Source organism: Rattus rattus, chromosome 4, assembly GCF_011064425.1.
Source record: "Rattus rattus isolate New Zealand chromosome 4, Rrattus_CSIRO_v1, whole genome shotgun sequence".
NCBI lineage: Eukaryota > Metazoa > Chordata > Mammalia > Rodentia > Muridae > Rattus > Rattus rattus.
Window position 1 is genome coordinate 109,993,871 of NC_046157.1, and position 24,817 is coordinate 110,018,687.

At 47.5% G+C, this 24,817-nt stretch overlaps 2 protein-coding genes across 3 annotated transcripts in view; both read right to left on the minus strand.

Annotated features, from left to right (window-relative positions):
* Nucleotides 1–3,143: 3,143 nt before the first annotated feature.
* Nucleotides 3,144–13,365, minus strand: Bag2 (BAG cochaperone 2). Its single transcript, XM_032900888.1, has 3 exons — nucleotides 13,180–13,365; nucleotides 5,022–5,131; nucleotides 3,144–3,921 (listed from the first exon to the last, which is right to left on the minus strand). The coding sequence occupies exons 1-3, from the start codon at nucleotides 13,290–13,292 to the stop codon at nucleotides 3,512–3,514; spliced, it is 633 nt and encodes a 210-aa protein (XP_032756779.1). The 5' UTR covers nucleotides 13,293–13,365; the 3' UTR covers nucleotides 3,144–3,511.
* Nucleotides 13,366–18,300: 4,935 nt separating this feature from the next.
* Znf451 (zinc finger protein 451) overlaps nucleotides 18,301–24,817 on the minus strand; it is a 54,684-nt gene continuing 48,167 nt past the window's right edge. Inside the window, exon 15 of one of the 2 annotated variants that reach the window (XM_032900889.1) lies at nucleotides 18,301–18,957. In XM_032900889.1, the coding sequence (XP_032756780.1) occupies nucleotides 18,911–18,957 (47 nt within the window). In that variant the 3' untranslated portion in view covers nucleotides 18,301–18,910. The remainder of the gene's footprint in view (nucleotides 18,958–24,817) is intronic. The other variant, XM_032900890.1, reaches the window with a different exon arrangement.

A 24,817-nucleotide genomic window follows, 5' to 3' on the forward strand; every position in this document is an offset into this window, starting at 1 on the left:
CTTGGGTACTTGTGTTGCCCATCTTTCAAACTAGCATCATATAGATGGACTTGAGATGTGTCAGCATTTGTCAGGATCGGTGACCGATCATGACATTCAAATCCCTCTGTGTTTCCAGTTCATCCAATACTCTGTTGCTTCCAGTGGCTGGTAAATTCTTTGCTGTTTTTCCCAGTTTTAAAATGGAACTCAGCTGGAGAGGCGGTTCATTGGTTAAGCACACTGGCCGTTCTTGCAGAAGACCCAGGTTCGATTCCCTGAACCCACATGGTGGCACACAACAAGTGTGTAAGGCCAGTCCTAGGGGAGCAGTGCTCTCCAAAGACACAGGCCAACATTCAGGCAAAACACCCAGGCTCATAAAACAAAGTAACAATAACAAAAAATGAAACTCCACAAGGGTTGACCACCGCTCTCACTGTGTAGCCCTGACTAGCCTGGAACTCACTGTGTAGACCAGGATGACCTTGAACTCAGTATAGGTCTGCCTGTTTCTGCCTCCCAAGTGCTGAGATTAAAGGCCTGCACCATCATACCCATGAGCTGATCACCTCTAGGGTAAAGTCTAAACACGGTAACGAGGGCATGGATCATCTCCATTCTGTATTTCGTGCTCCTGTGCACAATCGTGTGTGTGTGTGTGTGTGTGTGTGTGTGTGTGTGTGTGTGTGTGTGTATGAGTGGGAGTGTTTGTTTCTATTTTATTAGCTCCTCTAGTGTAGACCCTGGAGCTGCCTCAAACCCTCCATTCTCCTCCCCTCCCATGGAGTTAGGCCTTTCTGGGAGCCCCTGCCCCTGCTGCCCAGGCCTGCTGGTTCCCCTCTTGCTCCACACTGAAGGCCCCACGGCTGAGATCTATAGCACTTATTTTGTGATACAGTCTTCCCCTCTGTGGCCCAAGCCTCCCCCGGCTCCTGTTCGACAAGCACAAGGACCCAGAAGCTTAAGGACCACTCTGCCTTTAGTTGATGAGTCTGCATGGCTGCTCCTAGCATCTCCTGTAGGTCCTGCTAGCCCCCACCCTACAGAGCTGTCCTTAACAGTCAAGGCAGAAAGCAGCTTCATAAAAGTGAATGTCGGGAGAAGTCTTGGGAAGCAAACTAATGGAGTTAGCAGAAGGGCTGTCCTACTATGTGTCATTTCGGGCAACTCACAACTGCCTTTAACTCCAGCTCCAGGATATCCCATGCCTTCATCTGGTCACTGTGGGTATGAATGCATCATACACACACACACACACACACACACACACTCTCTCTCTCTCTCTCTCTCTCTCTCTCTCTCTCTCTCTCTCTCTCTCTCTAAATACAAAGATCAAGGAGTAGTCAGACTTTGTGATGGAAGCTCTGATGGACGGGGTGAGTGAGCTGGGGAGGTGGGCATATCTTACCAGGGTACAAAGGAACCAGACACTGATATTTGAGAACTTAAGGGAAATTTGTGCACTTTTTTTTTTTGTTTGTTTGGTTTTTTTTTTTTTAAGTTTAAGAAGCTGGTGAAGAGGGGGGCCAGAGAGATGGCTCAGTGGTTAAGAGCACTGACTGCTCTTCCAGAGGTCCTGAGTTCAATTCCCCAGCAACCATGTGGTGGCTCACAACCATCTGTAATGGGATTTGGTGCCCTCTTCTGGTGTCTGAAGACAGCTATGGTGTATGCACATTTTACAAAAATAAGTAAAAAAAAGAAAGAAAGAGAGAGAGAGAGAGAGAGAGAGAGAGAGAGAGAGAGAGAGAGAGAGAGCAAGCAAGCTGGTAAAGAACAAGGTGACAGAAAATATCTTATCAGTGAACCTGGGGACAGGCATCAAGCCTGCTGGCCCTGGGTGGTGACAGCTCTCCATAGAGACTAACAGCAATTTGGGACAGGAAGTTCAGTTCAGTAATGTCTGCCCTGAGGGATAACAGTCCACAGAGGTCCTTGTCTTTGGTATGAGAAACATCAACGTCCCAGTGAAAGTTGAATTTGAGGTGGTTCGTTTCAGGGTAGGAGGCGGAAGTAGCTGAGGGTTCGGTGGTCACCTGTGTCACCAGCGTTTTTACTTTTAATTAGAACTCGGGAAGATGACTGCGCCTTCTTAGGAAACAAGGTACCCATTAAATAATGCCCAATGCTAGACATTCAGCGAAATGGATTCTTTTAATCACTGAAGACAGTACAAACTGATACAACTTATAAAAATTTAGAAATATGTTTCTAGGCCATGAAAATGTCTATATCCTTTGGCCCGATGAACCCATTCATGGAATTTTAAACAAAGAAGACCAAGAACAGTAAAGCTCAACCGACATAGGTATGTTGTAGTCATAGCGACAGATCGAAACCACCAGCTGTCCAGAGACGTGGTCGGGTGAGAGCTCCCGCTGCACACGTGGGCTCAAGGCAGTCAGCACCGGCACTGGAGGGATGCCGCGCAGGGTACAGGGTGGGGGCGGAGCTTCACAGTGGTAAAACGAAGGCGGGCTCCTCGCATGTTGTCATGCTTCCACACACACCTAGAAATACATGTTACGAGATGCATAGAGAAACAGATGCCCAAAATGTGGAGAACATGCAGGGTGAAGTTCTGATGCGTTTATCCTTCTAGGCACACTGTGTGGTGTGACTGTACCCCTCCAGGGACTGGGTGCTGTCCTCACACTGTGGGATGAGTGCACTGCTCCAGGGCTAGGTGTTCTGTTCACACTGGTGTGAGTTCAGTGCTCCAGAGGCTGGGTGTTCTGTTCACACTGTGGTGTGAGTGCACCGCTCCAGAGGCTGGGTGCTCTGTTCACACTGGTGTGAGTGCACTGCTCCAGAGTCTGGGTGTTCTGTTCACACTGTGGTGTGAGTGCACTGCTCCAGAGGCCGGGTGTTCTGTTCACACTGTGGTGTGAGTGCACTGCTCCAGAGGCTGGGTGCTCTGTTCACACTGTGGTATGAGTGCACTGCCCCAGGGACTGGGTGCTCTGTTCACACTGTGGTGTGAGTACTCTGTTCACACTGTGGTGTGAGTGCACTGCTCCAGAGGCTGGGTGCTCTGTTCACACTGTGGTGTGAGTGCACGGCCCCAGGGACTGACTGGATGCTCTGTTCACACTGTGGTGTGAGTGCACCGCTCCAGGGCCTGGGTGCTCTGTTCACACTGTGCTCTGAGTACATTGCGTCAGGGGCTGGGTGCTCTGTTCGTATTGGTGTGAGTTCACTGCTCCAGCGTTGGGTGCTCTGTGCTGAAGTCAAGGAAAGAGCAGTGGTATTTTTGCCCCCTCCCCTTTTTTATTCCCCCCCTTCCCGCATACTACATGTGCATCTTCAGAATTAAATATGCAGTGATAGAGTCCAATTCAAGACAGGAACACTGTCCAAAACTTCAAAGTAGGTGACTGAAATACTCCTAGTTATTTGTGTGTCTGCCGACACTGGAATACTTCCCCATCTGAAACCATATAGTGGTTGTGCCTAACATAAAGACATAGCTATTTAAAATAGTAGTTTTCTCTTCTACATCTTTTGGAAGGGCCTGAGGATGTGACGACTAATTAAATTTGTTGTCAGTGTTCTGCAGGTTTTTGGAAGCGGACCCTTTAGTGTGCTCTAAGAGTTTAATGGCTTTGTCGGAGTTGTCAATGTTCCTCAGCAGAGTCTCCAACCGCCTCTTGATTTTCTTCTGATCCTCGAGAGCGCAACCGATGACTATCGATTGGAATTTCTGATCAACCGGCCCAGGCGGCACCTCAGATGAGCATGCACTGTAAAGTGACATTAAGTGACTCTTGGCATTCCCCAGGTCGTCCAGGAACTTACTGACCACCTCATCGATAAGCTTCGTGGCATGCTTTAAGGATTCCTCCTGCTGGGGGTTTCGGATCGTTTCCACTGAGACCTCCACAGTGAGGGTCCGGCCCATCAGACGGTTGGCAGTCAGGTTTAATTCCTCTCTTTCTCCTAAACGGGAAACATCAGTCAGTATGAGGCAGAAACCTCCCACCTCAGCACTGTGGGGGCATGCACTTGTTTCGCTCTATTTGCTGAAAGCACGTCTGTGAATTTTTCTGAAGGCAGAAGCCAAAAGTACTACAGCACATCAGAATAACTGCGGAAGTGCTGGATTACAGAGCAGAGAATTCCTTCCCCGGAAGTCTTCACAGGAGGGGCCAGCTATCATCCTGAGTCTGTAAGTCCACACAAGGCAGAGGCATGGACGGCTGGATGGAGCCTGGTAACGTCAGAGCAAGCAGTTTAGCTACAAGGATGGCTTGGGCTCATGGGGGGGGGACGGACACTGGGGGCTTGACATTGCACACAGCTTGTGCATGTTTGTCAGATACACCACCCCCTGTCAGCCGAGAAGGAACAATGACAATAGAGGGCCAGTGGGCTCCCCAGCAAGTCCTGGCCTTCTCCCCTGCAGACACACTCAAGCTGACCCTGGGTGTGACTAGAAGCTGTGGTGTCCATGAACTCTGGTAGTACTTCAATACTGACACAGAACCGTCAGCTACTCCTTTCTTTTCCCATTCCAGAACTCTAACTCATTGCTCTAGTCACCACGATGGTGACTAGACAGGTTAGGCTGGATCCACTGTGGAGGGACGGCATTTGGGTTCTGGGAGTTCCGCTACGAATTCCCACAGCTCTCTAGCCCAGTGTCTGCTGCCATACTCCTCCGATGACTGTGACAATGCATTTGCCTGCCGTGCCTCAGATCATCTCGCTCAGTCTCCTCTTTTACCTCCCCCCTCAGCGTTCACTGTACCTGCAGCCCAGGACCTTGCAAAAAGCCGTGTTCCCGAGGTGAGCTGCAGGGCCATACCTGTCCACCCTGCTGGAGCTCTTAGGCCTTCCCAGCATCCCTGCCAGTGTGGGGAGCACACTGAAAACGGAGGCCACCGACAGACCGCGGACCGACAGCTGAAGCTGCACTCCAGCCGCTGTCAATGCTGAACTGGGTGGGGTAGGCACAGCCGAGGTCAGGGAGGCTCTGACTCAACGCCTCTCACAGACTCGCTAGGCTTAGAAGGCGCCCCTCTGGGAACGGCTCTCACCATCGCTGATCTGCCTCATGTCCTGGCTGTTCTGGATGCTGTGGATCATCTCCAGGAGGATTTCCTTCTCTTGTTCAACAGCAGTAGCTGCGTCTCTCAAGGCTTCGACCCTGTGTGAATTGGCAAAACCAAACAGTCATTAAAGGGGCCGTGTCCAGGGCTGGAGAGGTGGCTCAGTGGTTAAGAGCACTGACTGCTCTTCCAGAGGTCCCGAGTTCAAATCCCAGCAACCACATGGTGGCTCCCAACCATCTGTAATAAGATCGGATGCCCTCTTCTGGTGTGTTTGAAGACAGCGACAGTGTACTCATATACATGAAACAAAATCTTAAAAAAGGGGGGGGGGCGTGTCCTTCCTACGAGTTTTCCTCAGCGGCCATCTAAATCAGCTCAGGTTTAAAGGACAGTGAGAACACTTTTTTAAAACAATGTCTTACTTGACAGGTGAGATAACACTCGCCTTTAATTCTAGGAAGGTGGACCTCTGAGTTTGGGGCCACCTCAGTCTACAGAGAGAATTCCAGGAGCAGCCAGGGCTACAGAGAGAAACCTTGTCTCAGAAAGAAAAAAAAGTAAATGGCATTACTTTAAAATGTTTTTTTCTTCCCTGGGGGTTGTTTTGTCAAAGGCAAGCGTAGAACTTGCAGCAATCCTCCTGACTCAGTGCTTGGGCAACAGGCATGAGCCATTTTCTCTGGCCTCTGTTTGCTCAGCTGTGTCCCGCTCAGGACAACGTTAAGAGTTCATGCTTATTTACGTGGACTTGTTCTCTCAAACCCTGTATTTGTACATTTGCAGTTTGAATTGGTATCCGCCTCTCTCCCTCTCCATCTCTCTCCAGCTTACTCTTCAGAACCACCTGTCCCAGTCATCGGTGCCGCACTCCGTGTCATGCATGTGTAGATCGTCTGATTCTCTTCACTCTGACCACTCAGAGACGCCCACTCACACTCACTTGACTGACTCGAGCTGGAGTCTGCATGCTCAAGACATTGACCCCTTACAGGTCAGGCCCGATAATCTGTAATCATCTCTCCTGTGAGCTTTGTTCAGGATGGTCCTCACTATCCCCGAGATAAACTCATAATAACTCTGTGACCCAGGGTGGCCCTGTGCTCTGTGTCAGCCTCAAACCCCCGGGATGACCTGTATAAGTTAGCCTAACCAGTGAAGGGAGCCTCGATGTATTTAATTACAGATTTGCCGTTAATGTGCCTGAGTGCTTCAGCTGCATGCACGTAAGTGCATTGTATGTGTGCCCGCAGAGGGCAGAAGAGGACTTCGAATCCCCTGGAACTGGGGTATGGATGGTTGTAATGGGTGCTGGGAACCAAACAGAGCCCCTACAATAGCAGCCAGTGCTCTAACCACTGAGCATCTGTCGAGCCCCATTGTTGTTGTTACTATTATTACTTTGCAACAGGATTTCACAGCATAACACAGGCTGGCCTTGCTGTCTCCGATTCCTGCACAATAAGGAGAAGTTTCCGGTCTACTGTGGCTTTGTGCTTTTGAAGGTTCAGTTGTTTTTCTTATATTCTGGTCACAATATTTTCCCACATTCTGTTTATGGCGTTTCAGTCCACCGAAATAGACTCCAACAGTACATACACAGACACTGTGCTACTTACACAGAGCGTGCCTTTTTAACCTGTCCCGTCTATACACTGACGACCGTCACCTCATACCTGCTTTATAGCACCGTGGGGTCTGTCGTCCCCCAAAATCTTCTGTGAATATAACATAGATATTTTTCCTCCATATAAACTATATTTTATTTTTAAAAAAAATGGGGGGGATTTGACGTCCTTTTTGATAATGTAATTGAATTTACATCTCCCTTTGCATTTCTCTTCAGTTTTATTTCTTCTTTATTCGCTTCTAAATCTCTTCACAGAAGCTTTATGGATTTCTGGGAGCTCTAGAGACCTTGTGGGTATCAGTGTAGAAAATTTTAGTTACCTTCCTGGTCGACTATTACTGCTCGAGCCATGCTGTTTTTGTAGGCTGTTTCCAGCCAGCAGCATCGATGGCATTGAGGTCTAACAGTGACTGTCATGCCTTTCATTCTCCTTTGTATCTTTTTAATACAATTGTCGTTTCTTTATAGCACTGACTGATGTCTTCTGGTTTGTACGAGACAGTTGTCGCAGGGATGGGGTTTTTGCCTTTTCCCAAATTTAAAGGGAAAGCCTCTTGAAGATTTTGGTGTAAAACCCTGATCATACCATAGAACAGTTCACACACACACACACACACACACACACACACACACACACACACACACTTACTGCATGTACAGAACATACCCTGCCATTCAAAACTCGGGTGTTGGAATCATGAAAAGCAAAAGAGAAACATCTCACCTATTTAAGAGATTTCTATTTCCAGGTCACTTTTCTTACAGGTTACAGTGACCGTGTTTCCAGCTTTTGTAGAGAAATAGTGACAGATGACCCCAGAGCATGAGGCCATGGGCAGGCAGGCACCCTAACCCAGGGAGGGAACTGGTCCACCAACCTTTTATTAGCACGTGTCAAACGCAGGACCTCCATTCTCATCCCCGTCACCCACCTGTCAACCCCCAAAATAGCAATGTGGCTAATAGGTGTGACACCTCGGCCTGTCTCTAGGAGCCAGGGAAAGCAGGAGAGAACCGTACGTGCAAATCTGGCCACAACGTAAGGCGGGGCAAGAGCCCCCTCGAGCCCCTCTGGATTACAGTACTGTCCTCCGGCAGATACATGAGCCCAGTAGGTACGAAGGAGGCCCAGCTGGCACGAGCGAGCAATGTCTATAATTAGAAACTCTAATTATGACTCCCGTGTTCAGAGAAATCCTGCACAGATGCTCACAGGCCAGATTCTATTCTCACACTCATGAAATGGAAGATGACTGCGGATGAGGGCCGTTCTAAAAGGGGCTCGTTTACAGTAATGGGTTACGGCGGTGAGTCAGTGGACTTGACACAACAGACGAGAAAGGACTCATCCTTGGGGGGCGGGGGAGCACCTTTCCTCTGTGTATGAAAACGCTATTTTGGGCTAGGGATAGAGCGTTGTCATACAGAATGAGCTTCGGTTTGTAAAACCTTGGGTTTGATCTCTAGCAGAGAGAAAGAGAGAGGGGGCGATAGGGAGAAGGAGAGGGAGAAGGAGAGGGAGAGGGAGAGGGAGAGGGAGAGGGAGAGGGAGAGGAGAAATGACAGGGGTGCAGGGGGAGGCTTTATACACAATACTAAGTTGTCATCTATACATTTTCCACAGGCCTTTCGCTTGCTGTCCTTGCAGCATTCTTCCTTATACTTAGGACCTTTTAGAAGACCTCCCCCGGCCAGGAACTGTCACAGCCTCCCCCTTCCCTTCCTCTGAAGTCCGTCTTGGTCAGTTTCTATCGCTGGGGTAGATGGCCATCACCAAGAGCGACCCGGGGAGGAAAGGGTTTGCCCTCCAGACTCCTCCATACCACAGCTCATCACATCGGGCAGTTCCGGGGCTCAGACAGAGCAGGACCCTGGAGGCAGGAGCAGATTCGGAGGCCACAGGGAATGCTGCTTCCTTGCTTGCTCCTCCATGGCTTGCTCAGTCTGCTGTCTTAGAGAACCCAGGACCCTCAGCTCCCGGATGGCACCACCCACAATCCACAGGTTTCTTACACACAAATCACTACATTTAAAAAAAAAAAAAAAAAAGCCCTAAACCTGGGGACCACAACCCCTCTGGGCATCAAACAAGCCTTTCGCAGGGGTCCTCTAAGACCACTGGGGAACACAGATTTACATCATAATTCATAACAGTAGCATACCTACAGGTCTATGGCTGGGGTGTGTGGGAGGGGTCACCACAGCATGAGGAACTGTACGAAAGAGCTCCAGCATGAGGAAGGTCAAGAATGGCGGCTCTGAAGGCCTTCTCGCCGACACTTGATTTTAATAGAGGCATTTTCACAATGAGAGTCCCTTTTCCCACATGACTGACACTTGTGTCATTTTCTTTAAAACTTGCCAGTACAACACTGTTCTTTTGTTACACACACACTCACACACACACTCACACACACACACACACACACACACACACACACTCTTCTTTTTTGACACAGGACCTCCAGTACCCCAGGCAGGCAGGGAACACACTGAACTTCTTCTGCTCCGTTCACTTCTACCTCCTAAGTGATGTCGTTACAAACATCTCCCATGCCCGGTTTCTCAGTCCTGGTGATGGAACCTAGGGCTTTGTGTGCACTAAGCCAGCATTCTTCACTGCTCAGCTTGTTTAAGACCCTTTGAGCTGTTCATCAGCTATCACTGTATGTTGCCTACGTAACTTTCCCATCAGTTCGTGACTAGTATCTGAACCTTAAACACCGCCTGCTTCCCCTCCTCTTGTTTCTCAAGTAACTGGGATAGACGCAGTCTTAATAAACTCAGACGATGACTCTTCTCTTGTTGGCAAGGGGCAGTTCTGTGTGGCCTGGGATCCAGGGAGCAGCAACGTGTGTTACCTGTTCAAACTGGGAAGGAACGCACCTTTAGGACGCAGCTGACCGGGTGGAGCTTCTAGAAAATTTCACAACACCCTAAGCAGGCATTGGCAGACGCACTGTAGTAAGAACACTCATAAACATAAAATTGGAGCATCCTCACTGGTTCCCGGCCCTCGGGTGTCACATGAGCCTGCCATGGCACTGGAAGTACAAAACGTCAGGTACAGGCAGTCGTCCCTAAACGGCAGCTCACAAAGGAGCAACTGCTGACTTTGCGGAAATTTCCTCCCCCAAGACACCAATGATAAGGTGATCTCGGCTGTGACCGAACAAAGGAAAGCAGGAGTGCAGTTTAACACGTGACTGACCGAACTGCCTGAGAAATTCAGCCTGAGTCAACCGATACGCATGATGTCAGCACGCGCTGGTCATTCTGTACTCACTGTCGCCAACTCAGCCTCATTTGGCAATGACGAAATTGTATGCTTTCGTAAACAGGGAGGTGGCAAACACTCATCTCTGTGGATTGATGTGAAGGGAACCTTTTCTAAAACAGGTTCTTAAACTCAGAGCAGGCACCACGTGAGACCCTGGCACCCTGAGACCGTCAGGAACTGGTTTTCACAGTCCCCAGAATGCTGTATTTCATTCACCGTTACTGCGAAGGAACCACTGACCAGCAAGGCACCTGGCCCCTCAGTTTCTTCCTCCTCTATCCCCAGACATGTGTCCCAGGCTGACCCAGAACTCACTACGTAGCCAAGGATGACTCAAGTCCTCATGATTCTAGGATCTGGACTACAGGCGTGCACCACTATGCTGGTTTTCTGTTTTTTTTTTTTTTGTTTGTTTGTTTGTTTGTTTTTTTTTTTTTTTTTTTTTTTTTTTGGAGCTGGGGACCCAACCTAGGGCCTTGCGCTTGCTAGGCAAGCGCTCCACCGCTGAGCTAAATCTCCAACCCCTATGCTGGTTTTCTGAAGCCAGAGATCAAACCTAGGGTTATGAACATGCTAGACAAACATCCTTCCCACCAAGTCCCATCACAGCCCACCGTTCTCACTGCTAAAAGATAACGCCCTCCTCCCTCGGGGGTTTTATGAGATTCAAATGACAGTGTGCACGAAAAGCGTTCCTTCTAAATTACAGACTGTTAACGACAAATTAAATATGGTGTCTACTTGCTTTGTGGGTCCTGGAACACTGGCACATGCTAACAGGAACCTTAAACAGTAAGAAACCAAAGCAGGGGGTGGCCCGTTTCCCTGGCCCCTGCTGGCTGAGTGAACTGGGAAGGAGCTGCTCACCGCACGATCGGTTTTAGGAGATGTGTAAGCAGCCGATCTCCCGGTCCTACCAACCATTATACCTCCTTGGCCAATGTCCAAAGCCCAGCCCCTGACCCACAGCTCCTAGAAGCTACTCAATAACAGGCATGCTCCAGGTCTTCAATGTTTACTGACTCAAACGCTAAATTGATTTTCTTCTCTTTTAGTAAAATCATATTCATTCATAGGTCAGACGGACAGTTTGAAAAGTGATATTCAAGACCAGGACACATGGTGTTGATCTGAGCAGCCGGTCTTCCCGTGTTCACATGTGAAGTGCACTGCTCTGGACTGAGGCATGTTGTGTATATCTGAGCTTCAACTTCTCATCTGCGCAATACAGATAACGGTAACTCCCCCAGAGACACGAGGCCTGGCCTACAGACTGATGCTAACATGGATTATTTATAAACTAGGATAACTACTAAAAAGTAAGGCATTCGGCCTCAACAAGCGCAGAATCCCCATAGAGCTGGTCATGTAAACCAGGAAAGGACGGGATTATCTTTTTAGAGAAAGCACTGCAGGAGAGGAGGCGTAGTGATAAAATATTGTTTTAATGTAAGATGGTGTCGTTAATATCATAAGCCATTAGAAACAAACGGCATCTGTTACCAATTTATAAAACATTTTAAAGCATTTCGGACACCCCCCGAGGTCAGTTCATCCTGCAGGACATAAAGCCTTTGATGTGGTTTCAGTCCACAGAACCAGTTCAACTGAACGGAAGATGCACACTGGCTACCAACCAATGACTTACACTACCCCATCCACTGCTTTTCCCACACATGGGCACTAAGAAAGTTGGAGGGACGTCACAGGAGCGTCATCTTTCTCTACCCATGTTTGAAAAGCCTAATCTTAAATAGTGTCCTGCTCTGTGACACTGTCCAGGTGGCTTCTAAAAAGGGCCCCCAAACCTTAAAAGGCAGCATCTCCCCTCCCCCCATTTCTTTCACCTTCTGACAAACTTACTTCTAAGAGCGCATCACATTTTTAAGGGAGAGACAAGACTTACAGAAATCTGCGGTTACTGGTAAAGGCCTTGAACCACTAAACACACAGTAAGAAACTCCCTTCAGCGCAACTGTTAATAAGTAACATAATTTAATCTCCTATGGGCCGGGAATTGAGATTCCTTTGACAGTAGTCAGACATTAGAATGTAACACTAAGCAACCCCCAGACTTTCAGGAGGCCCCCAGGAGGAGAGGAGGGACTCAGCACACCCCGGCAGGGATTAACTCAAGTTTCAGAACAATGACTCAGCTTGAGGAAGAGTGACAACTTCCTGAACCCTTCAAGGAAAAAAAAAATCGGAGCAGTTGTACTGTCAAAGTTCGGAGCCCACCTCACAGAGGGAAACACTCCTCTCTTTTCAGAGGGGCTTTAATGCTGACCCCCTCCCTTCTCAGAGTAGGTCCCTTTGTCTCCCTCCGGTTTGGGGGACATAGGGTTCAGGCTTCTCTTGTGGCTGCTACTCCAGAGACTGAAAGTTTCTCACCTTCTGGTTCTTTTCTCCTAATAGTAACAATAGCGAACACCTCAACTGTAACGAACACTGCTTGTATTTTTCTGTGCAAACATCCTGTTTGGTGGATGCATGGAGAGAGATGAAGACGCACAAGACTCTTAAGATATTGGCTCATACTCCTGCTTATGCAGAACCTGGAGAAAACTAGGGAACAACGTGTGTCAGGGCGTCGCCATACGATTTGCGCCTGCACACAATCAAAACTTGCACAACTTTGGAGACCTTAACGTTCCCACCAGATACACAGGGGCTCATGTTGCTAAAGCCAAGTATTCACAGCATCTGCTAGTAGTATTCACGATGTAGAATTTTTACTACAAGGCCGTCCCCGTGATAGAATCTCAGGGAGAGTGTGACGCCTGCCTTTGGTGTCTTCAGACCTGCGACTGGCACTTCCCAAGTGTCAGCGGTGTCTTCTAAACGCACAACAAACACGGACAGACTGCAGAGGGCACTGCACGTGGTTAAGAGAATGAAGGGTGGTATCCAACTTCGGTCTCTCGCGCGGCCCCTTTTGAGTCTGATTCTCGCTGGTCCCCCGGAGGGGCAGTCCTGGGTCTTGTCTTTTTTAAAACTTACTCTTGTGTTACTATGAAGTGATCTGAGGCAAAGAAACTTATTACAGGGGGGGTAGGGGGGAGGGCCACACCAACCTGCTGCCTGCCCCCTGGAAGCGGGAAAGTTAAAGGCAGAGGGGGACCGCGCCGAAGGATCTGGAAGTTCTGCAAGCCGCACTGGCTCGCCGCGCTGCCGGCCGGGGGAGGGGAGCCCACCCGGAGCGCGCCCCCGCCCGCGCGCGCCCCCGCCGCCCTCACCTGAGCTCCAGCTGGTCCAGGCTCTCCAGCAGGCGGCTGGAGCGGTCGGCCATGGACGACGAGCGGCAGAAGCGGCCCTCGTGGGCCTTGGCGCTGATCTTCGCCTGGGCCATGAGCTCCGGGGGTCCTCGGCGTCCGCGGGTAGCAGTGGCGCGGGCCGCACGTCGCCGTCACCGCAGGCGCCGCTGACGCGGACGGCACCGCCCCCACCTCCCAGGCTCCCCACCCCCGAGGCCGCGCGGCCAAACAAGGGCAGGCGCGGGCGCAGCCGCCCGCACGCCTGGGTGGGGGACCCTGCCCCGGGGCGCCGAGGGCCTACGCCGTTCCTCCCAGCACCCACGATTCACAGCAAGGACGTAGTGGGTGCTGCCCGTGACGTGGGGAGAGCCGGAGACAATTCAGGACTCCCTAAGGGCAGTCTCTACTTGCCCGACCTGTCGGGTGACCAGGCGGGCTCCGGAGAGTCCAGGGAAAGCCTGGACCACAGGCTCCAAATAAGGAGAAGCCAAGTGCATCTGTGTTGTCTTGCCTTTCCAATGAAAGGATTATTACTTTCACACATAACTTGTTTAAATCCTCTGCGAATGATATTCAGTAGGCTCATGTGTCAGAAGCTGTAGAGGTCAGCAGGGCTGAAGTACAAAGCCGCGTCCACTTAAAGTCGTGTTTTGCCCTCTCAATGCATAGGGTACAGAAATGCACAGGGAAACAAAGTTCATTGGGAACTCAAAGCCATTAGATCACTGAACAGAGACAAGCCCCTTAAGTACGGCTGGCTTCTAGTCCCATTCCCCCACCCCCACCCCATCCTCATCCCGAACTCATCTTAATACTAATGAGCGGTGGATTATCTCGGCTTCATTAAACACGGTCATCTCACGACACGACCGAGAAATCTGAACGTTTTGTGGACGTCTTGGAAGTCTGAGCTTGGGCAAGTCTCAGGTCTAATGCTCCGCTGGAGGCTGAGACAGGGTTGTGTGAATTAGGCCAGAGTGAATTCAAGGCTAGGCTGGGAAGCTTCAGCAAGCGCCTGTGTCAAAAGAAAAATAAAAGGGGCTGCAGACACAGCTCTGTGGTAGAGCATCTGCCTCTGTGCTAGGTTGGCAACTAAGCCAGGCAGATGTGGTTGTTTGAATTCCCCCTCCCTGTACTCTCTGTCCTCATCACCAGGGAGGACTAGGTGTGGCCTTGCTGGAGGAAGTGTATCCCTGTGGGCAGGTTTGAAAACTCAAGCTATTCCCAGTGTCTCTCTCTCGACTTGGGTTTGAGATGTGAGTGCTCAGGGCGTGTCTCTGTGGCCATTATAGACTCAGACCCTCTGTATCTAAGTTCAATTAAGTGCTTTATTTTACAGGTTGCCTTGGTCATGGTGCTTTATCACAACAGTAGGAAAGTAACTAAAGTAACAGGCATCTTCAAATATGTTTGCTTTAATGTGTCAGAAGTTGAGCATGCAACAGAGGCATTTCCACAAACTAAATTGCTATGGCTATGCTTTTGTCTGAAGACCTGTCTATCTCTGTCCCTTGTATAAATTAGCACCTTAAACTGGAATGGGTATGCGCCTTTATGAATATGTACGGGTTCCCTGAAAAAAAAAAAAAAAATCCCTCAGTGCTTCCGAGCTTGTGGAGAGCTTTGCTTTGGTAATGGCTCCCGAGCTCCTCCTGCCTGGTGCAGGTTGCAAATCTTTGTCTTTTACATCCCAGCTGTGCTTAGTTTGGCTTCACAATCCACAAGACAGGTACCCATTGCGTCATCACTTTTCAGGCACCTAGACAGGAATCACCCTGGACTCTTTCCCTCTTGTATCCTAGATACAATCCATGAATAAGTATCAGAATCGTCTTGACTCTCCAATCTGGTCAGTCTTCACCTGGATAACTGCAGAGCCCCACCTACTCTCTCGGCATCTGTCTTGTCTCTCCCATGTATCCTCAATACAGTATTCAAACACAGTAGACTGTACCATAAACTCTCCACAAATCAGAGTAAACAAGGCAGCATCTCTCAAGGTCAGGGGCCACCTCGAGTGCTTTATACATGGCTCCTTCCTTAACCTCCTTCCAATCTTTGCTTAAGCTCACTTACAGTGGAATTTTTCCTGGATGTTAAAAATGTCTTATGAGTTGAGCGCAGTGGTGCTGATCTGTGATCCCAGGAAGCTGGAGACTAACCTAGGCTGCACAGCAAGATGCTGCCCCAGATTTGATGCTCCCCAGAGCTGCAGGTAAACTCAGTCCCAACCCTGTATATTACCCTTCTTCAGCCAGCACTCAATCCCTAACAGATACTGTTCTGCTTACCCACTACTCGTTATCCTCATAACCCACTCTCTACGTCTAAGAAGTAGAGGGACAGGAGCGCTTACCAGCCCTGTCACATCTCAGCTACTTCGAGCAGTTCCCGTCGTGTGATAGATTCACAACTTGTGAAAAAATGAATTAATGATGGAATGAAAAAACCTGTCAATAATATATACTTGTGGTAATAATCTACAACTTTGCTATTAATGACTCCTGTCTAAATTACAAAGCAGTTTCCTTTTAAATCACTTAGTAGAAATGCAGTGATGACATTACCTCTTCTTAGGAGCCTCAGTGAAATACCCCTTTCTTGTCAAACCACGCCGTGCAGCTGTTGTCTATTACAGACCAAGATGCTGTGCATGCTTTGTGAACTGCTAGGAGTCCCTGACCTCAGGCATGCTGCGAGTGCACGCTGTGCACAGGCTGAGCCACATACCTACCACAGAAGCTCCCTAAGAGACTATTGGTATACACCATGCCTGGGTGAGCTGCAAGTCTTCCAGGGTTGCCCTCCTTGCTATTAACAAGTTCCTGCAAATGTGTTTAAGGTCTGAGTACCACCTTTTTATGACCTTACTTGACCCCTTAATATATAAAATGTCAAAGCACCTTGGGATGCACAGTGACACCACCTTAAAGACAAAAACAGGGTGCTGGAGAGATGGCTCAGCGGTTAAGTGCACTGACTGTTCTTCCAGAGTTCCTGAGTTCAATTCCCAGCAACCACATGGTGGCTCACAACCATCTGTAATGGGATCTGATGAGCTCTTCTGGTGTGTCTGAAGACAGCAACACTATACTCATATACACAAAATAAATAAATCTTTAAAAATAAAAAAAATTAAAAAACCCAAAAATGGGGCTGGAGAGATGGCTCAGAGGTTAAGAGCATTGAGTTCCAGAGGTCCTGAGTTCAATTCCCAGCAACCACACGGTGGCTCACGACCATCTGTAATGGGATCTGATGCCCTCTTCTGGGGTGTCTGAAGACAGCAACAGTGTACTCATATAAATAAAAGCGGAAGAAAAATAAACCATAATCTGGTTGATTTTGCAATATGAACAACGAACTCTAAAATTATATTAAAAAAATCTACATAGGGGACAAAGGAGTGCCCCCACCTCTGCCACGATTGCAGGGCCTTGTCGGGGCCTCGGTTGCCTAGGGACTTTGAATCACCCTCAGAGAAAAGCTTGGAGGGACTGCCCTTTTGGCTGTCCCAACAAAGAACCCTGATGGCATGATGAACCCAATGAGCAGGAGTGCACCATCCCTGGAAAGAAGAGGACGCCTTGGGAAGGCGGTTTGAGCTTGTTCAAACTATGGAAGCTTTTCAAAGATGAAACTTTTCAAAGATGACTATCCGTCCTCGCCACCCAAATGTAAATGCGAGCCACCACCGTTTCATCTGAACGTGTGTCCTTCCTTCTGCCACAGTGTGCCTCCATCCTGAGAAGAACAGGCCTGGAGGCCAGCTATCATGATCAAACAGATCTTATTAGGAATACAAGACCTTCTAAATGAACCAAGTATTCAAGACCCAGCTCAAGCCTATACAATATACTGCCAAAACAGTGAGGTAGGAGAAAAGGGTTCGAGCACAAGCGAAGACGTTTGCTCCCTCAAAAGCAGCAGCCCCGGGCTCCATGACAAGGAAAGGGTTGGCTTGGCAAGAACGAGTTTACAACCTTTTGCAGATCTAAGTCGCTCAGTACAGTTACTAGTCACCTGGGAGGGTTGAGCAGGTGCCAGTTTTCACTTCCGTCACCGGCATATTCAGTCTCTCGTACTTTTGATTATTGAGTAAAACGTGTTTAATATTGATGTCGGTATTTCCACTGCTATAAAATGATAAACTTGTACTTGGTGAGCCCCTAGAAGCTAGTTTCTTCAAGCTGCGCTCTGCCTCTGGCCTCCAGCTGGCTCTACGACAGAACCACACTGTCCCTCCTTCCCTACCCTGGTCCTTCTCAGAAACCTGGGCTGTTGCTTATGAGCCTCAGATCCAAAGTTGGCCAGCGTCTCCACTCTGCTCTTCCTCTGTGTTTCTGTGGTGCTCTGTGTTGCTGTTGAGTAAATGAACTGTTTACTCATCAAAGAAAACCCAGAGCTACTCAGAAAGTAGGAGAGGAAGCTGATGGCAGAGGACATCTCTCTAGTTCCTCCAGGACAGCCCGAGGAAGAAACATGAAAAGACCGGAAATTTGATTTCATACTAAAGTATCCAGTGCTGCAGAGAAGGGACAAAATTCAAGCCACGCCTTTCCGTCTAAGCCGAAAGGAAAGCTTCCTATTTAGGAGTTTGTTGCCTGTCTTTCTGAGGAGTCTCACCACAGGGTGGTCCTCCTGCCCAGACTGGGCTGGAATCATAGGCATGCCCGGCTAGAGAAATGTATTTGATATCGACAAATTATGTCTCAAAAATTTTATATGACATTTCTGCCCAAATGGCATGAAACCTACACGTCAAGGTAATATGAGATGTTTCTTCCACTGACGTAAGGTTTTTACTCTCAATGAAGCCTCAACCCTTAAGAACTAAATATGCCACCCTAGATGAGACTCAATGAAGAACTAGACAGTCCACACGAAGCCCAACTTTTAAGGAGTTGAGAATTATTCCTGCGTAGACTAGACTTTAACATTATTTCTTTGAAAATATATTTATGAAAAAATCAGAAAACAATTAAAAAGGTTTGCATGAATATAAAAATGAACTTATATTAAAATAAGTTTAATTTTATGTATATACTTTGATATTCCAAATCATATAAAAGTCTGAAAGGGATAGAAAAGGTTTCATTTCAGTTGCTTTAAAGATGTTTTTATTGTAGCAATGTGCGGCTCTCATCAGAGCGAGCATACAGCTGCATGACAGCACACGGAACCTTGCTGACTTGAATCTGTTCTGTGATCAGTTTCCATACTGTCTTCTAAAACCATACGCAGTGCTCTCCAAGGTACATTATACATCCGGGTCACACAACACACAATGTCTGGAAAACTGAGTTATGGCACCTTTTATTTATATTCATTTTCATTCCTAAAAAAATAAAACAGAGCCATTTGTAAAGCACAGGAAAAGTTGCAACGCTAAGGAAAGGCAGAAGTTTACAGACCTCCTTCTAGAAAACGACTGTGACCTAAACGCATGGGTTCCAAGCCGGCTGGAGGAGCGCGACCCGCCGTTAGAACACACCTCATGTGTCCACTGTGTGCACTCTGCCCTCCCATTTCTTACACAACAGCACAAATACAAAGCAAACACGGATTCTGAACATAGAAAAGAATAAAACACGCGTTGATACATTTATCCTAGTAGATTTCTGGTCTCTTTTAGAAAACAAAGTCAAGAATTCATTTCCTGAGTTCTTCAAGGCCCCTTGATGTTGTGTGGTAATCTTTAATTAATCTTTAATTACATTTCCTCAAGGCTTCTTCTAATAGCTTCTTCTAATTCCACATCTGCATTTAAGGAAAAAACAAAACAAGACTTTAAAACAGGGCAGACAGCAGACATCTAATCATGTGCTGAGTTTTGTTAACGCATTTCTTTCCAAGTAGCAAACTTACAATGGCATAGAGTCCCAAATAAAGTCTCAGTGTTGTGAAACAGCACTTACACGTTACTTCACCACTGAGCAATGCCTTTATTTCCTAACAGACTCAGGATGGTACATATAAGAAACACGAACAGCGGGGTGGTGGACAGCTCAGGGGTTAGGGCACTGGATACCAAGCCTGGTGAGCAGAGTTCAAATCTATGGACCCACATGGTAGGAGGAAAGTAACTGCCCCAAACTGTCCGCTGGCCTCCGCTAAAGAAACAGAATCCAGATGTGATGGCACAAGCCATCAACACCAGCACCTGAGAGGCAGAGGCAGGTGGGGTTCTGTGAGACTAGCAGCCAGGGCTACAACAGTGAGACATCTGTCACCTAGTGGCAGTGGTGTTGGAGGCAATGACAAAGAGCAAGCCAATAAAAACAGGCAGATCTCCTGAGTTTAGGGCCAACCTGGTTATATAGCGTGTCCCAGGCTAGCCAAGGCTACATTGGTCTTAAAACACCAAAAACAAACAAACAAACAAACAAGGGGGGGGGTGAAGGGAGATAATGAGGGAGGGAAATAGAAACAGCAAGGTAATACTATGAAATGACTATAGAACTTACTTTCTATTTGTCAACCATACTTCAATAAAGCTCAGGGGAAATTAGCTTGGGTTTGTAGCATCTAAGAAGTGTGTGTGTGTGTGTGTGTGTGTGTGTGTGTGTGTGACACTAATAGACACTAACTAAATGCATAGCATACACCAGGAACAAGAGTACAGTACTAGAAGCAGGGAGACGACTCGGTGAGCAATGTGACTGTCACAGGAGTGAGGATGTGAGATCTCATCCCCACAACTGTAGCGAGTGAGGGCATGGCGGGGTGAGCTGCAGCCCCAGCACTGGGAGGCAGACAGAATGACAGTGTGGCTTAAGGGGCAAGTTCAGTGTAGATTCAGCGAGACACCCTGTCTCAAAAACAAGCATAAACAAAGGAACGTGGGATAGTAACCTCCGGCTTTCACACATGTACACCCAGGAACACACACACACACACACACACACACACACACACACTCACACCATATCACACGAACACGCACACAGAAGCATCTCTGGGTCACACACAGGTCTTTCCCTGTGTCCCCACAGGCTCTTAGGCTGAGATCAGGAGGGCGGGATGTCATGGCTTTTCTGAGGCTCACACTGTAAGAGTGTGGTTTTACTGATACAGAGCAAAGCGACAGAAAAATGGCTCCATCCACAGAACCAAGCATATATGGGCAACTGAATACAGCAAAGCTGACTAGGAAAATTCTGTTTCAGTCAGTCACCTAGTAGGGATTTAACTTTACTCACGAGATCATGGTAAAGATCAGTAACAGAAGTAAACCAACACTTTTTATCAGTCAAAAGATGCCATTAGCTCTGCAGAGGACAAGACAGCAGGATAGCTGTCCAGAGCGTGGGAGTTTGAGGTCAGCCTGCATGGTACACTGTAGTCCTGTCACAAAGCCAAGAGGCTGGGGAGAAGGGAGCTTGGCGATTAGGAGTTTATGTTGCTCTTTCAAAGGACCTGGCCATGATTGCCAGTACCCACATGGTTCTAGGGGACCCGACACTCCTGACTTCCAGATGATGGACATATATAAACTAAACCTTAAAACAACAAAGCAAAACAAGAAAACTGAGGCAGACCACGTGGCACCATTCAATGACCAAAAAACTAAGCTGAGTCTAGTGGGATAGAATGCCTGTCACCCACAAGATTAGTGCCCAGAAAAAACGGGGAGGGCTGTATTTAACCCATAAATGTCAAGTTGATCCCATTAGAAAAAGATACTCAAAAGGGCATCCCGAAAGACAGTATGAATGTAGTTAGGACACATCTCTCACTGCCCAGGAAGCTTGAGGCCCTAAGTCTGAGAGGTAGCCCTGCATCCAGCACACAGCTTTCTCACTAGTGAAGAAGAAAAAGACTGTATGACTGTGAGTGGTGACTCGTGCCTGTTATCCCACTCAGGAGACTGAGGCAGGGCTGCCATAGGTTCAAAGCCGGCCTGGATAACAAACTAAGTTCCAGACTTGCCTAGACTACAGCCTGAGACTGTCTCAAAACAAAAACAAAAACAAACACATCTCTTTGATGATTGATTAATCAGTGGGTTAAGAATGGCAGAAACAGGACATGTCATAATTAGTAACAACTAACACCACCACACTGGAAAATATTTTATTAATATGTCAAGTTCAACTTCAGCAATTCCTGCCCTATGTTCATATTCCCAGAACACAAACACACACACACACACACACACACACACCAAGAGTCATGAATGGCCTGAAAGAGAACAGAGCGAATCACTTCTGTTAAAATATACAAAGAAATCAAATGTCAACAAACAGTAGGCAGATGTGGTAGATACATAAAATACTGCACATTAAAAACAAACAAAAACCCAGCATCCTAAACTACAGAGACTTTCAAAAACAATGTTGATTAAATATAACCAAATTGAAGGGTAGTAGAAAAGCCCTGTAACGCCAGCATTCAAGAGGCTGAGGCAGGAGGATCTTATGTTTGAGAACAGCCTGTGGGATGAGACCCCACGGCAGACAATGAAAACACTACAATAAAAGGCTAGCAAAAGGGCTGGAGAGGTGGCTCTGTGGTTAAGAGCAGTGTCTGCTCTTCCAGAGGTCCTGAGTTCAATTCCCAGCAACCACATGGTGGCTCACAACCATCTGTAATGGGATCTGATGCCCTCTTCTGACCTGCTGGTGTATGTGCAGGCAGAACACTGTACACGTAATAAATAGATAAATCTCTTTAAAAAAAAAAAAAGGCTAGCAAAAGTACATAAGGACAGACCCTGATCTACAATGAGCTTACAGAAATTAACATCACCAACAGATGAAGCCACTTGGGCATGAAGGCTCATGCCTACATCCCCACGACTTAGGAAACTAAGGTGGGCAGGCTTGTCACAAATCTGTGCAACCTGGGCTACACAGTGATTTCTAAGATAGCCTGGGCCATACAGAGTCTCTTAATACAGATTCTTAATAACATAAAAATTAAAAAAGGCAACAGAAAGCCAGGAAAGGGTAGAAACAAGACAAAGTTGGCGTTATCCCTGAAAGAAGAAAGCTGCGGACACAGGGTCAACTTCACAGTTTTACTGCTTTACTTTCTGGTCCATGTGTATGAGACGGCTGGACTCTGGAACTGCAGACACGGCGCGCAATGAGGAGCACCCACTGCTCTTCCAGAGGACCCAGGTTCAATTCCCAACACCCTCAGGTCCAGTGCAGGGCATCTGAAACACTCTTCTAGCCTCTGCAGGCACCAGGCATGCATGTGGTGCCGAGACATACATGCAGGCAAAATACTAATACGCGTAAGACAAAAAGAAATTTAAAAAGATGACTCCGAACTCCACTCTAAGGACACACCCTTAATGCCTTCAGGAATCAATAGAGAGGGTTCTGCTCTGCCAGAAACGCTGACCGTGTAACCTGGGAGCGAAAAGTAAGAAGAGCAACACAGTAAGAAAGCAACAAAAATCGGTCCCCTGTAGCTGGAGTGCAGTCAGCCGCAGGAGAGTGCCCAGGGCAGGGCCTGTGCTGGGCACCTGATGGTCTGAGTTTTGACTCCTAGAGTCCACACACACACACACACACACACACACACCCCAGAGAGAAACCTGAAGGACGGAGGAAACGCAAGTGCGACTATGGAATAGGGAGGAAAGAGGACAGCAGAACAGGAGAACACTGGGGTTTTACTGCCCTCCCTCACTGACCACGCCCTGAGCAGTACTCTTAGGAAGGCAGCAGTCTCTGCTCTCAGTGTGGGATCCTGGACCCAGATTTCAGAAAGAGCACAGCAGACCTTACAAATTAGTTTGTCTATTTTAATCCACAGCTACCTGAAACATTAATGAAATGCAGCTGGCCATCTACTTCCCCTAACTTAGAACCGTCTGGGAAGAAAACATACAGCATGCTCTGTGGGGCAGAGGGGGGTGATGTAAGCCTGAAATAATAACCCAACACAGGCTGCAACAGAATATGGTTTTTGCTCACGAAATCAACCATTAAACCCTGGGAGATAATTCAATAACAGGATCTCTCTGGAAAGTTGGGCACCTAAAGTGTCTGTGGTAAGGAGGACTTATAAAGTCATCCTTGTGCTTTATAAATGTGCTTGACAGGATGTAAGTCCAGAAAGCACACGAAGAAACTTTCACCACTAACTTCCCTTCAGGCTTGACACATGCCTGGATGGCTAAAGGGGTATAACAGAGTCATCTGCAAAGACGGGCTTTAGGTTTCTGGAATTCAGGAAAATTTCTGTCAAAAACTAGTCAAAAAAACCCAAAAAAACAAAAAAACCCAATGGTCACATTAGGAATATAGTTTTTCCAAAACTAGTTTATAAGAATTAAGTGATTAACTGCTTATTCTGTCTGTATCCAGAATGGACGGGGTAACATGATTTCCAGAGGCGTCATTATATCACTCCAGCACCACTTCAACAAGAAAAAGAATAAAAATACAAGGGCTGGAGAGATGGCTCAGCAGTTAAGAGCACTGACTGTTCTTCCAGAGGGGTCATAAGTTCAATTCCCAGCAACCACATGGTGGCTCACAACCATCTGTAATGGGATCCGATGACCTCTTCTGGTGTGTCTGAAGACAGCTGCAGTGTACTCACATAAAATTAAAAACAAACAAACAAACAAACAAAAAACCCCACCAAACACACAAATACAAAAGCAAGCAGGTGAAAGGTCTGCCCATTATTATACAGCCTCTAATGAAGGCAACCTGGCTGGATTCAGTGTTTGCACAGCCATAACATGTTATGTGGCTGCCTGGGTGGTTCATGGAGAGCAACCCAAAGGAGGGAACAGCTCAGTTCACCTAACAAGGCAAAAGCAAAAGCCACAAGCAAATGTCCCTGCCTTTAACACCATCTGTCAAATGCAGTGTTGGTAAAGATGAATGCATCAGTCTAAGAGGATTCCTAAATTTTTTGAGTTTGTCTCAAACAGGTTGTGATAATTATCTAGTAGCAGGGAGACAGGCCCTGGTGGATCTAATAAACGTTCAAGTTCTTACTGTAACTTAATCTATTCAACACGGAATCATTGCTGTTGCTCATGCTATGCTAGGCTCTGGTGAAATTACCTGTGTATGTATGTGTTACCTATGGTTACCTGTCATCTCAGCTACTAGGGAGGCTGAGGCAGGAAGACTGAGTTCAAGGTTGCCTAAACAGTATGAAAGATAACCATCTCAGCAAAATGAGACAAAAACAGAACCAGTAAATCAAACAGAAGTGACATTTTAGCTATTTATTGTGTAGTGTATCAGTTCTCAACCTGTGGATCATGGCCAGTGTGGATGCCAAACGACCCTTTCTCAGGGGTTGCTAAGACCATCAGGAAGCAGGTCTTCATGTCATGATTCATAAGAGTAGCAAAACTACAGCTAAGAAGTAGCAAGAAAATCGTCTTACGGTCGGGGTCACCACAACATGAAGAACCATATTAAAGGGTGGCAGCTCTAGGAAAGGTGAGAACCACTGGTGGAGAGGAAAAGGAAGCAAAGGTGATTAGAGGAAAAGTGGAGGGATCGTATCCCTCCCTGCCTTGGCAGAGGACTCTGTGGGTTGAAAGCTGGACAGAAGGCATCGTCTGGAAATAAACAAATCACAATGCCTCACCCCTCTGATTGTCTATGGACATAATGCTGGCATTTCAAATTCA